Below are 16,900 nucleotides of genomic sequence, written 5' to 3' on the forward strand. Positions count from 1 at the left end.
TTCCTTTCAGGGAAATTTCACTGACATAGAAATAGCATCAAAAGCCAAATTTTTCTCTTAAGTTCAAGTTAATTACAAGAGAGACTTCTTCTGCAAGCATAAGAGGAAAGTGACAAGCATAGCTTCTAAAGGAAAAAAAAGGTAAATAAGCCATCAAGAATGACTGTCCATCCTTCAACAAGCACAATTAAGAGGTATTTTTGTACTCTATGGCTGAACTCCATACACCCTACCTACTAAAACAGATACAGGAGAAAGAGCCTCAAATTTAACTGGTAGTTTTGTCAAAAGTAGAAAACAGGCCACTACAAGATGCAAATAAAATGCAAAGCCTCCAACCAATAATCACTCAAGGTAGAGAAACATGTCAAAGAGTTCCTTCACAGTGACAGCACCCTGAAAAGGGAAAATTCTGAGCTCTCAACACACCGTTTGAGAAACTACCATTTGGGTCATCAAGCTGCCTGCTCATCAACTGCAACTGCTGTGGGTGGAGGAGACCTTTGAGTCCCTTGTTTGAGGCTGCAGTTTGGTTTACAGGTTTCATTCCTTCAAAGCACATGTCCTCCTCTTGATCTGACATGTATCCTGGGGGACTGGGGACACCATCCAGCGTCACTATAAACTTGGGACTTGCAGGTTTATCTGGTTGTACAAGATCTCTGCCAGACAGATAGAAAATACCATAGAATTAGGGAAATGAACACAAAAAGCTGAGCCTCCTAAAGTGCTCTTCCAGCAGAACTATAAGTCCTTTACGGGCTTTGCATTTGTCCAATTAAAAAAAAAAGCAAGGTCTTCCTGGCACAGCATTTAACGGATCTCTGCTAGCGCACTGTGGCCATGGCCAGGCCCTACAGATCACTCACCAACAACCCTCCAACCCATGCTTCCTAAGGACACTCTCCCCTCAAGCCTGACGCCATCCATCCATTTGATCCTCATAGGGTCACATGGAAATAACTGAAAAAAATTAGCAGCTATGCTCAGAATACAACAGCCAGCAGCTATATATTTGCACTAATTTTATATTCTGTATGTTTGTTTTATTAAAGAACATTTATTCTATTTTCCAAGAAGAGAATCATCCTCGACCCCATCTGCTAACTCTCCTTGGAGAGATTTCTTGATTTGGGTCACCTGGCTTTTAAAACTTCATTGGATGTGCATAGAGTAGTCTCATTAACAGAGCTAAATTGTATGCTGCATTTTTTTTGTAGATTAATGTATCTTGAACACGAAAGAGGAACTGAATCTGGCTTACTATTCATGGCATAGCTATTGAATCAATAAAAGCAGTCTACATTGGGGCTGGGGTAGGAGATGGGGGGCAAAGCTAGGAACTAAAGGTCAACCTGCACTAGCTAATCAACACAAATTAGCTACACAAGAAAAAGAAACCATCTACCGTGTCTGCATAAGGTGTCCTGATAGTACCCGAAGGGTATCTGCAGTCTTCATCCCCGAATCTTGGTTTGTTGCCACTACTATTTCCTCAGACAGCTTTGGCTTCTTCAGAATAAATGATCTTGTGTCTGCATGGACCATGGATTCCATGTCATAGTAATCTGAGCCAAAAAAATTGGCCACAAATGTTTACTTTTGAATATACCTCGCATTCCCAACATCACACAATGTGAGAAAAATCTCAGTCTTTTATATATTTGTAATGATTTTCAAAGGCAAATCACAATTGGGTCTACTCAGGAAAATGGTTGACAAACATCTTTTCAAGGAGCTCAAGTATTCCTTTCCTCATATGGCACATTACCAGGTTATTCTAATTAGCACTCCCTACCTACAGTACAAAAAGGTTCTTAGGTGAGGCATCTAATGGGATATTAACAGTATACACTATTTTAAGGACGACCATCTTTTCTAGAAACACGGAGAAGAGTCCTGATGCTCCCTAGAATTATGATACTAAACGGCTTAGCTATATTCTAAAATCTGTTTTGTTCTTTTTGCATAGAACCAAATACAAAGAATACATCTTGATGAAACAAATTCAACTGGTATCATTTCTACCTAGTTATATAGGTAGAATATTACTTGGAGAGGGATTTTCAAGATGAACAGGTCTTTTAAAAAATATAGCAAGAAAAATACTCTGACATTCCATGCAAATAAGCACAAGCTGACATTACACAAAATGCTTTCCAGGCTTGTTTACTTTATGAAATATGCCAAGGCCTGTAGTCCAGATATATATATATAACTGACACAGTTAATAAGCTGCAACTTCTTTCAAAGTTAACAACAAAAATCACAGGGACAAAAATTCACAAGAGTATTCATTCACATTAATTCATTAAACAATGATTAACTGGATACTTGATGGCACTGTGCTAGGTACATGAAGGAGAAAAAATAGAAAAATAGACAGATATACAATCTCAGAACAGCATAACCCAAAAAGGTGACTCAAACGGGGGTAATAAACAAGATGATGAAAGAATATAAAGGAAACTACTCTGGCTGGGGAATTAAGGAAAAGCTTACTGAGGATGGAACATTTAAAACAGGCATTAAAGAAATGAGCAGGAATAAACTAAGAGGGAAGCGAGAAAGCTGGAGAGTAAATAGAGCATTTCAGGCAGAGGAAACTGCATTTAGAAAGCCAGGGGCTTTCACCAGGCACAAGGAATGCGGGTAATGGTGAGAAATGTGGTGTGGCTGGAAGGCAGTGGGTGTGTGTTGGGAAGAGGGGCTTGGCAGGTGAAGGCATGGGGGGCCGAGGCATATAATGAAGGATCTAGTATGTCTCAATGAGTTTGGATTTTGGTCAAGAGAAGTTTTGAAGTAGGGAAGTGCCATGACCAAATTAGTTCTCAGAAAAATGGACAGGGTTAAGAATGGACTAGAATCCTAGAGCTCAGTGATAAGGCTGTTGCCCAGGAGAGATGGTGTGTGTCTAAATGAAGCCATTCTCCACCCTCTGTGCCTATCCTAACACAACTGAGAGGGAGAGAAGACACACTCCACACTCCTTTCAGCACCAGTTTACAGCAGTTGTGGTTTTCAACCCCGATTCCAGTGTACCATGGCCTTCCCCTGCAAGGTCAGTAGAGATGGCAAAGAAAGACGGAGACAAAGTGGGAGCAGGAGAAGGAACTTGAGAAGGCGGTTAGCTGATGACTCCATTAACCAAGACAGAAAATACAGGAGAGAAAAAAGAACAGATTTAATGGGGGGAAAAATGAAGATAAGTTCAAATTGAGATTTGTTTAGTTTGAAGGGCTCTGATATTTTAGAACGAAGTTGAAATTTCAGATTTGACCCTCAGAAGAGAGCAAGAAATAAGAGAGGCAGAGTCAAAATGGAAGGTGAAATAAGAGCACACATACTCAGCGGTAGGTTTTTCTCATTGAGTCTTCACATGAAATCTTAGAAGTAGATCCGCCTCCCGCCACTCACGCCCTCCTCCCCCCACGATAGAGGACCAATCTGTAGCTCAAATTTGTTAAATGATTCACTGAGGTCTCACAGTTAGCAATGTGGAGCCCAGAAATTTTTGCTAGACTGCTTTTCACCACCCTGCACTTTTTGAGGTGAAGCAATTCAATTAGTGTGCATCTTGGGATATCATGGAGGAGATGAAAATAATGATAACGGCAGGACAAAGGGTAAAGTTAACATTTTAAGGGGCAGTGGAGGAGGAGAGGAGCTGATAAAGGAGAATGAAAAGATAATGGAATCCTGGAACTATAACAAACATCAAAGACTGAAGAAAACATGGGAATTAAAGTGTCACATGTTAGTGTGTTTAGGAAGGTGCACAATGAAAACAGATCTTTACATTCTACAGCAGTTGCTGATCCCTCTCCAAGGTCAGCACTAGCAGCCTGGATCAAGTGGAAGCCAGAAAGAGGAGAGAGGAAATGGGATCTTCTGGGGAAAGACTGAAGGCTGAACTCATGCATTTTACTTGTGCTCCCTTCTGAAACCCCACTAAAATGTTAATAAAGGTTTTTGTTGGTGTTTGGTTTTTTTTTTTTTATTTTAAAGGCATAAACCCACAAACAAAATAACTAGAAAAGGAGAGACAACCACATTTTTTAAGTGGAAATCAAATGACAAGGAACCAACTTAACAAATCTGCAAAAGCTGAATCCTAAGCCAAAAATGAAGCTACCCAATTTGGATCACATCCTCCTCCAGAGGAATTGTCCAGCACAGGGGATCTTGGGAAGAGTGGAGAAAAGAGGGCGAAAAAGAGGACTAACTGGCACATCTGTTAAGAAGCAGTCAGTCCTTCCCTAAACTCTAGTTCTATTTGTTTTCTTTGTTTTTGACCCTTACCTCACCTATTCCCCTATCTCCATACTGAAGGTATGTGGAACGATCAGAGATGTTTTCCTGTTGATCACTGTTGGAGAGGCCCATGGATGAAGCATCATGGTCTCTGACACAAAGGGACTACAAGAGAAACAACCTAGAAATATACTATTAAAATAAAAAAAGACAGGTTTTCTGGTAAACTTGCCCAACTCATACACTCTCCTTTGGAAAAGAGTAAAGCGTTAGATTCTTGAGAGAGTAAAAGCAGAGGGTCTCTGGACCAGAGGTACTAGCCATGTTGAAGGAAGAAGCATCATATGAAAATTGGGGTGGGGGTGTTAAGTGACCATTACATAATAACTAATTTTGAGGGGCCTCCCCCAGCCCTCTCTGCCCACTTAGCTCTCAGAACTCTGGTAGCCAACTCATTATTCCAAAGTTCTTTCTTTAAAGAAGCTGACCAATCTAAAAGGAAAGACCTCAAGACACTGACACTGGGGATATCTCCAAACTGGACAGCCAAGACAAATCACTCTCCACTGCAGGATCTGCATTCAAATTCAAAAGCAAAAGCCCCATTCCCCACCCTACTCCCATTCATGAACCCAGAACACAGATCAACTTTTTAGTGACCTACTCTTAAATACAAGACAACCACAAAAATCTCCAGACATCTGAGGAAAACCTCTATCAGATAAGATAGCGATGAATTAAAAAAGAAATAACTTGGAGAAAAGACCAAGGAGGGAGGGAAAACATCAAAAACTATCTTTATTCCTCAGAAATTAGAGAAAGTATTGCATCTATGACACAATATCGGTATGTTAAAAAAAAAACACACACACACACACAGAAACAAAAGAGCTTTCAGAAATAAAAAATGTGACAGAAGGTAAGCAAAGTACCGCAGCCATTCAAAATAAGCCTCATAGAACTCCTTGATGCGTCAAACAATGTATGTATCTTGCATTAAAATAAAAATTAAAAGAAACAAAAAAGAATGGGCAAGAGCCAATGAAGTGGGAAAAAAACAGAAAGAGAGAGAGCTAATGAGGTGGATAAACATACAGAGACCCTGGCTGCCAAACTTTCTGAAAGAAAACGTTCCTATGCAGAAAGCAGGATGGAATGTCGGCAATCAGAGGGTAAAAATCTAGCAGCTTTATAGGCAGAAGGGGAAAGCCAGAGACCAGGCAGAGACTGAAACCACGGGAGTGTGGCAACACTAGAATGACCATCAAATGGGTAGGACCTGGCATCTGGGTGAAGGGTGCCTTTCTCTGAGGCAGAAGGCCGGCGAAGGGTCGAAGAATGTAGTCGCTCACTGTGGAGTACTGATTGAGGCAGAAGAAAATTCAGGAAGGGGTCAAGGGACTCAATCTTCCAACAAAAGGCAGGTTTAGAGGAAATATTACTTTAAGATTTGGGTATCATTTGTTCAGCAAACCTTTATTAGGCAACTGAATACACAATGGGCAGGGCTGGGCACTGAGGAGACAAGAGTTAAATAAAGCACCACAGCCAATCCCCAAGTAGCTCACAGTATGTGTGTTTATGTGTGGAGTAAACAGGTAAACAATTGAGTGGTTCCAAGACGACAAGGTCTAGGGAATGGCCCTGGTGATGAGATTCTAAAGTGAAGTAAGAGTTGAGGGTCACTACATATAAGGTTGTATGGGCCAAAGAGAGGATGCTAAAGCAGCTCAGAGCAATGGCAAGATTTGGGTAGAGAGGGAAAGAGTTAAGTCAGGGACTTAAGTAGTCCCTGATAGCAGAGAAGTGAGCAGCCAATGGGTGCCAGGGCCCTGGGTGGAATGGCATCAACGAAAAGAAGTGTTTGAATGAGGCAAAAAAATTCAAACACAAAGCAATGAAAATGCAAACCTTGTATTCTAGCCCTAAAATGTTTTCACAGATCTAAACATACCATCTTAGGGCACAATCAGAGAGATACAAGACACATTAAACAAAGTGCAAGAATGAAACAGCAACTGAAAACTGCTAAACTACAATGAAAACTTAAGATTATTACCAACCTTGACTGATCTGCAGAGTTTCTGCCATTACTGGGTCAATCTGCAGTCGGGAAAACAATTGTCTCGGTTGAGCTCCTATAATATAAATTTTAAAACTTCACTAAACTTAAAAAATAAACAATACCAGCATGTGTGTTTCCCAGAAAGTGAACCAAAATAATCTTTCTAGGTTCTTAACTGAAAGTGTTGAAGATAAATTAACGTTTCAACAAGACAATTTAATATTTAAAATAAAAAAAAAATAACCTATGAGATAAAAGGCTAAATTAAAAATAGCCATGTAGGACACTCCTGGCTCTCCCACTATCAGGAAGCCAGTTTTCCTGCATTGAAGTAAAGCCTGGGGATACAGGGACAAAGATGAAAAGCCAGGGGAAGGTACCAGGGGAGCCTCCAGCCCGGCCACAGGAAATGAGCCAGGGACAGCTGCAAAATAAACCTGGCAAGCACTTCCCTCCATCGCCTGGGCTCTCCCCATTACAATCTGGTCCCCATGGTCCGATCTTCTCAGAAAAGAAAACACACAAAAACGGCAAAACAAAACACACCCGAGTTATCTAATCATGGAGTTCACAAAAGGCAAATTATGTGCTTGGACAGACACAAAGAGAACAATAAACCAGTAAGTTTGACACTCAGAGCTCTGCAGTACAGATAACTGTTTGGATTTCCTATAAGATGTCAAGCTATAGTATTTATTATTTCTTACACAGGTTCACAATTTCCTTACAGTTACACTGCAAAACAAAACAAAATGACCTAGAACTGATTTTCTGTCTTCAATGTTCCCAAACTCTTACAAGATTTAATGGCAAGCTACTTGAGGAATGGGAGGATGTCAAATTTCTCTGTAACTCTCACAATGCTTAGCAAATGTTAGACACTCACTCGCTGACTTAAGACAAAAGTGTTACATGGCAGTGTACCAAGGGATGTATTTTACAGGGTTCAAAATACTGCAATATTAATAAGACAACTGCATTGCTAATTTTTAGCATTTCTTTTACCAGTGGTTTCACAAGTATAGGCTATTTTTGCTTGCTCAGTGCAATCTCCTGGCAAGTACAAGTTTCATTAAAAAGTATTTTTAAATTTTAAAAACTATGCTTAATTTGAAAATTTCCAGCTGCTATTTCCATTTAAAACATAAGTTGTATTACAATATTTTTTTTTTCGGTACACCAGAAGAAAAGAAACTGACTGCCTTCAAGAATCATGACAAAAACATACAGTAAAGCCTAAGGAGCAGACATGAAACAGATGCCATTTGTATTCCTGTAGGGCAGTGCAGGAAACTGACACATTAGGTTACAGAAGAATGATCTTCCAGTCCAAATACTAGGTTCAAATGCTAAGATATATCTAACACAGAGTGTGAATAATGATAGAAGTAAAACATTTTAACATAATTTTGCTCAGATACGTGAATGAGGACTGTTTTTTCACATTTCAAATTCTGCTTGATCTCTACCTGTATCTTTTCAAAACACCATTTTGATGAGATCCATTAAAAAGGATGGAATTTTGATGACTTTTAGATTAAATCATGTGGAGCCCAAATTTGTCATTAAAGGTCCAAGAAAATCTCAAATTCTATATGATTTGAGATTTGCTGCCTCCATATCAAAGCTACAATCGAGTTACAGGGAAAGATAACAGATCAAAGGATAAATACCTAGGAAATACCGTATACTAGTAAGCATTTACCTTTCTCAATGTTTCTAAGGAAACCAATTATTTTTACATCCATAGTCCTTGACTGTGATTCAAAATCAATTTCTTCTTGAAGATCTTCAAACTGTCTGTTGCAATCAGATGCTGACGTTGAACACTCATTCATTTTCACCTCCAGAGATGAAATTTTTGCTTCATTCTGTGAAACTCTAACATTAAGATCAAAAAGATTTGCTTCTACTGTCAAAATTGCTGCCTTCATTCCTTTAATTTCACTGATATCAGTTGATATTTTCCTTAAAAGATGTGAAATATTGTCTAGCTCATTCAGCGAACAAGAGGAACTTGTTACAGAACTTAAGTCAACTGGTCCCGGGGAGAAGAAAATGGGTAACGAAGGTGACTGAAATCTTGAAGACATTTTCATAAAATTCTCTCTCTCTTTTAGTATTTAGTAATTTTTCCTTCACGCCCATTAAATTGTTTCAAAAAGTAAAAGCAATAATCGAGGCTGCTACCTTAAGAAGTACTGATCAAGGACGTTACCTTAAAAAGTATTAAGAGTAAATTACACTTTAAAACCTGTAATTAAAAAGATAGGCTTGTACATTTCTGGAGTCAGAATTCAAAGTAAATTTGAAAATGCTAAACAAACCAGACCAATTCTCTCTTTGCTACAACTAAGAAGTCCTACTACATGTATCTCTTGAGTCCCCTGTATCTCTTGAGTCCTACTTATAGCTCCTTTCCAAACAATAAACCCTATTATTACATACAAAAACTAATACTGGCTCCTGATTGGCTGAACACAGTCATGTGACACATGAAGAATTTTTCTATTATTTACCTCATATGACATGAACACTGAAGAGGTAAACCATAAATTAAACAAAATAACATAAAGTACTTTAACTACACGCATGAATACAATAGGAATTTAACATATTTTCCCTTCACGTAATTTTTAAGCTTCAGATTATTTCTTAAGTTTTATCTTGAGTATCTTGAGTTTCATTTCCCCTTGAAAAGTACAGGACAGTACAGGATAGCACTTGGCATTTCCATTGCTGGGAAGAGGGCAGAGAAGATGGTTTGACCCATGATTATAGACAAATCCATAAGAAAATGTGTGTGGTAATAACAGAATTCAACTCCACTGATACAAAACAGTGTGGATTTAAGAACAGGGGAAATGAGGACTTGGCTTGCTTGATGCTAGACCTTCTATCAGATATAAGATTTGCAGATATTTTCTCTATTCTGTAGGTTGTCCTTTCACTGTCTTGGTAAGTTCCTTTGTAGCACAAGCTTTTAATTTTGATCAAGCCAAACTTATTTCTTTTTCTTTTGTTGACTGGGCTTTTGGGGTCATCTAAGAAAGCACTGCTTAATCCAAGGTCACAAAGATTTGTGTCAACTTTTTTCCTATAAGGATTTTCTAGTTTTGGGTTTTAAATTTAGTTCATTGATTCATTTTAATTTTTTACACAGTGTGAGGTAAGGGTTCGACATTATTCTTTGCCTGTGGCTGTACATACAGTTATAGCACCATTTGTTGAAAAGACTATTTTTACTCCCACTGAACTGTCTTAGCACTCTTGTCGAGATCATTTGACCAGACACATGGGACTGTTTTTGGACTCTCAATTCTATTCCAGTGATCTAACCAGTGCCTATTCTTATGCCAGTACCACACTGTTTTGATTACTGTCATTTTATAATAAGTTTTGAAATTGTTAAGTCCTCCGACCTTGTTCTTATTTTTCAATATTTTGGCTATTCTAGATCCTTTGCATTTCCATATGGATTTTAGGATCAGCTTGTCAATTTCTACATAAAAGCCAGCTGGGATTTTTATAGACTTTGAATTGAGTCTATAAAACAATTTGGAGTACTGCCATCTTAATATTAAAGTCTTCCAATCTACAAATAAAAATGTCTTTTGATAGCTTTAGTTTTAAAAAACAAGTTGTTTTTACTCCCCGAGCAGCTTAAAATAAGCCATGCAAAATGCAAAGATGCAAGTTGGTGGACCTGACTTCCCAGAGCCTTTTTGAAAAAAAGAATTCTAATAAAGAATTGTAGCCTTTGGTTTCACAGTTAAATAGATGTTGCTCAGAATAACAGAATAAAAAGAAAGCTAAGTGCTGGGATTTATATAAGAATCTTTATTAATTTTTCCATCATATCTGTAAATTAAATCGATTCTTCAAAAGTTTTAGACAAAGAATAATTTACAAAATTTACAACAAAGGCTTTGGATTCACAAAGACTTTTTTAAGAGCACTAGCTAACAAATGACATCTGCAGTAAACAATAAGAAAAAGCCTTTTCAGCAAACATTCTCCGCCAAGAAGCACCTGCGAAACAGTTGGTCCACTAGAGGGCAGCAAACACAACTTCAATGAGAAAGGCAGGAAAATAGTCCAAACAGAAGGAATCACAACGAAGCACCTACAAAGAACCCAGACAGCCTTGTCTGATGTTTCCTATACCACCCGCTGTGCCCTGCCCAATTTTAAAATGCCAAATAAGGTAAGATCCCTCTTAAAGTTTCCAATGTAAATATCCATCAGCAGAGTTTACATTTTTTAACATATTTTTACATATTTTAACATTTATTTAGTCCTCACAATAATTCTAGGTAAATGCTACTGTTATGCCTATTCATACAGCAGGAAGCTGAGGCACAAAAAGGTAAAGGCTAAGTGGCAGAGCCTGGATTAAAATCTAGACACTCTGGCTCCAGAGTCCACATATTCATAATCACTGTTGTTATGCTTCTCTCCGGGATACGTTAAGTGGAATAAAACATGTCACAGAGAAACCCATGTAGTATAAGTCCTATTTTATATACACACACATATATACCTGTGTGTGTGTGTGTGTATATATATATATATATAGACATATAACTCCACTTTATAGATGAAAGATGCATACGTACATACATAAGAAAAATGCCAGGAAGACTTCACTAATACACACCAAATTGTCCTAAGTGCTTACCTCTGAGAAGGCAGAGGGCAGCATGAAAGAGGAATTCTCCTCATTTTTTCTGAATATAAGATCTTCACTAAGAATCTTTCATAGTGTTGCCAGTACAACATGATCATCTGAGTATATGCATTTTACAGACTCGCCTTCTAAAGAGTCCATAAAAATGAAGTAAAGAACTTAAAAAGGGCACACATCCTTAACAACATAAAGGGGAGATTTCTAAATTGGGTTTCCAAGATCATCCACTGAAGTGTAGGAAGAAAACAAAAATACTGTTAGAAATATTTATATCTTCATCCTATCCTCCTTGAATTTCTATATTTACATTGTCTAAGACATACTAATAGTATTGTGTGGGGGTATGTATATGCAAATAAAATAGACACATTGGGTGTACACATTAAAAAATGATTTTACTGTACAATAAACTTTATGGTCAAATATTTGGAGACCAGTGATTTAGAGATGAGGGTGGGAAGGGGCCCAGAGTAGACGCCATTTCAACAACTTCTGGAAACAAAGTATACAAATGAATGCTGGCTAAGACAAAACAGAGAAAGCCACAAATAAGACCCTGGAAAAACTGCAGGTGAGACACAAGGTGGGAGTGATGTATTTATTCTGGCAACCAATATTTGCTGAGCTCCTGGTATGTGCTAGACACTTCTGGGCACTCAGTAACAGCACTGAACAGCACATAAACATCCCCAACTCAGGGAAATGACATTTTGATGGTGAGGAAGCAACAGGGAAGCAAAGGAGTGTGAAGACCCTCCCCCAAATCCAAAGAAAACAAAGAAAAAAATATGTTAAAAGACAAAAACACATAAATAATGAAAAAATAAAATAACTATTAGGCAGTGATAAGTGCCGTGGAGAAAAATAAAGAGGAGGAAAGGCGGATGGCGACTATGTGAGTGAGGGTGGCAAACGTCTTGCTGAGCTGATACCTGAGCACACTATTTGGACACCTAGAAGAAAACATTCCAGGGAGAGGGCAAAAGCACCTTGAACACCCTGAAAAAAGCCAGCAAGTTTGTCTGAGGAACAGCGAGGAGGACAGGGAGCTGGACTGGAAAGAAGTAGAGAGTAGTGAGTTCCAAAGGATAAGATCATACAGGTTAAGGAGAACCAGATCACACAGGGTCTTTGAGGACACTGACTTTCACTCGGAGTGCTATGGGGAGCCAATGAAGGGTTCTGAACAGGGGAGTGGTATGATCTGATTTACAGTTTAAAAGGATCACCCTGCTGCTGTGTGGAACAGACTTCAGGAAGACAAGTATGACTTGTTAGGAAGCTATTCCAATAATCAAGGCAAGTCATGGATGGTGGCTTAGACCAGGATGGCGGCTTAGACCAGGATGGCAGCTTAGACCAGGATGGCAGAGGCAGAGCGATGAGCAGTGGGTAAATGCCACATATATTCAGATGGTAGAAACTGATAGGATTTCTAAAAGTGGAGGGAAATGGGGAGAGAGCAGGAGGAAGCAGAATTGGGGAGAAGGAGGGAAGAAGGGAAGGAGAGAGAGAAGAGTGGCCCTAAGTTTGAAGGAAAGAAAATGGCACCATGTTTCTGGCCTGAGTAACTGGAAAGAAAGGTGGAGGTGCCATTAACTAAAATGAGGAAGACTGCAGGAAGAGCAGACTGGAGAGGAAGAGTAGTAGTTGGGTTTTAGACCAGGTTCAGATGTTTTATTATACATCCAAGAACTGGAGAGGAAGCAGTTGGACAGAAACTAGAAATTCAGGGGCAAGTTCCAGCCTGGACATATAAATTTGGGAGACAATAGTGCAGAGATGAAATTTAAGGCCCTGAGTCTGGATGATAACAAACAAAGGGCCATTCAAACTGTGAGAATTTAGAGGAAAAAGCAAAGAAAACTATGAAGTAGAAAACAAGTTTTGTGAATGGTACAGCCACTGATACATATTTAAAAGAAAAAAAACTTAAAAAATTTTTAAGAGAGTTCTCTTCTAAAGAAACTGAGCAAATTATCTGGGGAGAGTCTAACAGCTAGTGGGAATAGTAGCATCTCCAGGGAAATTGCTCTGTAATTGGAAGGCCCCTGGCATAACTACAGTTCCTTGCCTCCTTCATTTAAAGCTAAGTCTTCTCTTGTGAAAGCTTGAGTTGACACCGTAACTTTAGGTAAGCTTTGTACTTTCTTATCTTAAACTAGGAACCACTTATCTGCAAAACATTTTTGAATAAAAGCCTGCAAATTAAAAGGACAAAAAATCAAAAAACATACTCCGAAGGAGCCCATCAATTAGGGGACAAAAGATTTTTAAACGGAAAAAAAACCCTCTTATTAGGACCTTCAGAAAAATTTGAGATGATACTGTATTCGCAAAAAAAAAAAAAAAAAAAAAAAAAGACTAAAGACAAAGTCAAGAAAGTAGTCCAGAGAATAAAAAACAAGATCAAGTCAGTAATGAGAAAAAACACAAGAGGTAAAGAGACAGAAGATCAGTTTTAAGAAGTTTTATCATTCAACTGACAGAATTTCTAAAAGAGAAAAAATGAAACCAGAGGAGAGAAAATTCTTAATGCAAGAAAACTTCCCTGACTTAAGGAAATGAATTTTCAAATTAAAAAAATTCAAAAGATTTCCAGTCCAAAAGTGACTAGAACCTAGACACGGCATAGTGAAATTTCACAACAAGAACACAGAGAAAGTCTCAAAAGTTTCCAGAGTCCATTCCATTCAATGGGGAAATAATGATGTCCTCAACAAATGGTGCTGGGACAACTGAAAACTCACATGCAAAAGAATGAATGTGGACCCCTACTTCTCACCATATACAAACATTAATTCAAAATCGATCCACAACCTAAATATAAGAGGTGATAACTACAAAACTCTTACAAGACAACACAGAGAAATACTTTCAGGACCTTACAGTAGGCAATGGATTTTTGGATTTTACAGCAAAAACACAAGCAATAAAAGGGAGGGGGGAGGCAAAATGGACTTCATTGGGCAAAGGATAACAACAAGAAAGTGAAAAGACAACCTACAGACTTGGAAAAAATATTTGGAAACCACGTATCTGATAAAATATCTAGAATACAGCAAGAACTCCTACAATTCAACAACAAAAAGACAAACAACCCAATTAAAAAAAATGAGTCAAAGATTTGAATGGCCATTTCTCCAAAGAAGATATTCAAAGGGCCAATAAGTATATGCAAAGATGTTCAAAATCATTAACCATTAAAGAAATGCCAATTAAAACATTGAGATACCACTTCACATTCACTAGGATGGCTATTAAAAAACCTGAAAATAATAAGTGTTGACAAGGATGTCAAGAAATAGGAACCCTTGTATATTTTTGGTAGGAATGCAACATGATACAGCCACTATGGAAAATGGTTTTGGAGGTTCCTCAAAAAGTTAAACATAGAATTATCATATGACCCAGCAATTCTACTCCTAGGTATATATTCCAAAAGTTGAAAGTAGGGTCTCAAAGATATTTGTAAACCAATGTTCATCAAAGCATATTCACAACAGTCAAAAGGTGGAAGCAACCCAAGTGTCCATCAACAGATGACGGGATACACAAAATGTGGGATATTTATACAATGGAATATTATTCAGTTATAAAAAGAAATGAAGTTCTAATACATGCTCAAGATAGCATGTTGAGTGAAATAAGTCAGACACAAAAGGGCAAACAGTATGTATATATTTCTCTTACATGAAACACTTTGACAGAGAGCAGAATAGTGGTTACCAGGAGTGGGGGTAGGAGAGAATGGGGAGTTAGTACTAAATTATGAGTTTTGGTTTGGGACATTGAAAACAGTCTGGAAATAGTAGCGAAAGTTACACAGTATTGTCAATGTACTTAATGTCAAAGAATTGTCCACTTAAAATGATTTTTATGCTATGTATATTTTACCACAATTTTAAAAATTTTTAAGTAAAAAAAAAAAAAAAAAGTTTCCAGGGTGGGAGAGAACCAGGTATTTTACAGTGGAATAAGAATCAGATGGGTGAACAACTTCTCAGCAGCAACACTGGAAGCCTGAAGATAACAAAGCAATGTCCTCAAAGTTCTGAGGAAAATGATTTCAACCTAGAATTGGGTACTCTGCCAAAATATCAATTAAGTACAACCGTATCTTTAGATTTCCAAGGACGTGGTAAATTTAATTCTTACGCTCTTTCTAAAAAAGTTTCTTCATAATAGGCTCACAAAATGGAGAACTATACTGAGAAGACAACATGGGTTCCAGGAATTGTGCAGTAAACCCAGGGGAAGAGAAAGCCCTGGGATGACAGCCGTGAAGCAGGCCTCAAGGGCAACAAGTCAGATTAGCAAAGGAGGATAGAGGCTCCAGGAGGAAAGTACCTAAAAAAGGAGGGGATGACACAAAGAATTAATAGCATAAAATGATAGACCTTTAGGGTGTAATACGCAATTCAATAAGGAAAACAACAACAACACAAAAAAATGAGAACCCAAGGAAAACAAAACAGTATGCGAGGGGAAAAAAATAAAAAAACTACAGATTCCCTAAACAAAAAACCGTACAAGAAAAAAAAAATGTAAATTTGCCTCTATAACGAATAACTTTTATATAGTCTTAATAATATAAATGCTGTTTATGGTTCTTGATTTTTAGAGTCAATCTAAAAATAAAACATGGTAGAACCAAATGTGAATTTGGCCAACTAGACAATATAAATGTACAGATGACAGAATTTAGAAGGTAGGAATGAGGAAGGAGATGGATAAATATTCATATCAAAGGCAGTCAAAATACACTGAAATTAAGGAGTTAAAATAAACTGAAATATAATTAATCTAACAAAATACTTAGGTGTACTGTTTAAAATTAAAAAGGAACCAATCAATGACCAAAAAAACAGTGATTTCACTCTAGGCAGGTGTGTTGGTTTGAATCTATTTAATGTACCCCAGAAAACCATGTTATTTTAATCCCATCTTGTGCGTGCAGACTTATTCTGGGTAGGATTTTTAAATTAGGTAGTTTCCATGGAGATGTGATCTACCAGTTGTGATTAGATTATTTCCATGGAGGTGGGAGATATCCTCTTGTTGATGCTTTAGTTTGTAGTCTAGACACTTTTATAGCCTAAAAACATCAACAGATAACAATCTATGGTTGACGACTGAAATAGTGGTATAAGCATATTATTACAGACACGGAAAAATTAAGGAAAATTAAAAACAGAAGCAGTTAAAAGTGGTGGCCTTAGGGATGTGGGACTGGTATGGAGAAGGTTGGTGGAAGGAATGCTGCTTTTTATTTTAAATCTTTCTATACTATTTCATTATTTTTCTTAATCTATCAACATGTATTAAATTATGTTTTTCCAAATTTTCTATGGTGAGCAAATATTTCATAATGTAAAATATTTTATTTTAAATGTCTGTGATTTTTTTTCATACCAACATATATCAAACAGGAAAAATAAAAAGAAATCCATGCCTAGACACAGCATAGTGAAACTGCAGAACATCAAAGACAAAGAGAAGATCTTGAAGCAGCCAGAGAGAAAGAACAGATCACCTACAAAGGAATGACACACAATTAGAATGACAGAAGTCACTCGACAACAATGGAAGCCAGAAGACAGTGGAATAATATATACAAGGTGATCAGAGCAAAAACTGTTGTTAACCTACATTTGAATATCTAGCAAAAAACTAATGCACAAGGACAAGGAGAAATAAAATATTCATTGGTAACAGACTCTTAGAAAATTTACCACCAAGAGACCCGTTCTAAAGAAATTTCTGAAGAATATACTTCAAAACATTGGAAAATGATCTCCAAATACCACTCAGAAATGTGAGAACAAATAAAATGATAAACATGTAGGTAAATCTGAAAAAACACTGCCTGGATAAATAATAATAGTTGT

At 37.5% G+C, this 16,900-nt stretch overlaps 1 protein-coding gene across 12 annotated transcripts in view; it reads right to left on the reverse strand.

Moving 5' to 3' along the window:
- The window catches only part of ZC3H14 (zinc finger CCCH-type containing 14), a 46,853-nt gene that overhangs the window by 9,795 nt on the left and 20,158 nt on the right, over positions 1-16,900 (reverse strand). For 2 of the 12 annotated variants that reach the window (XM_037832114.1, XM_037832115.1), the window contains exons 10-12: positions 6,318-6,392; positions 1,409-1,568; positions 430-662 (exon numbers count right to left, since the gene is read on the reverse strand). The exons of 2 other annotated variants lie outside the window; for them this stretch is intronic. In XM_037832114.1, coding sequence (XP_037688042.1) covers positions 430-662; positions 1,409-1,568; positions 6,318-6,392 — 468 coding nt within the window. The remainder of the gene's footprint in view (positions 1-429; positions 663-1,408; positions 1,569-6,317; positions 6,393-16,900) is intronic. 8 more of the 12 variants (XM_037832118.1, XM_037832117.1, XM_037832123.1 and 5 more) reach the window with 4 other exon arrangements.

This window comes from Choloepus didactylus, chromosome 4 (genome assembly GCF_015220235.1).
Source record: "Choloepus didactylus isolate mChoDid1 chromosome 4, mChoDid1.pri, whole genome shotgun sequence".
Taxonomy (NCBI): domain Eukaryota; kingdom Metazoa; phylum Chordata; class Mammalia; order Pilosa; family Megalonychidae; genus Choloepus; species Choloepus didactylus.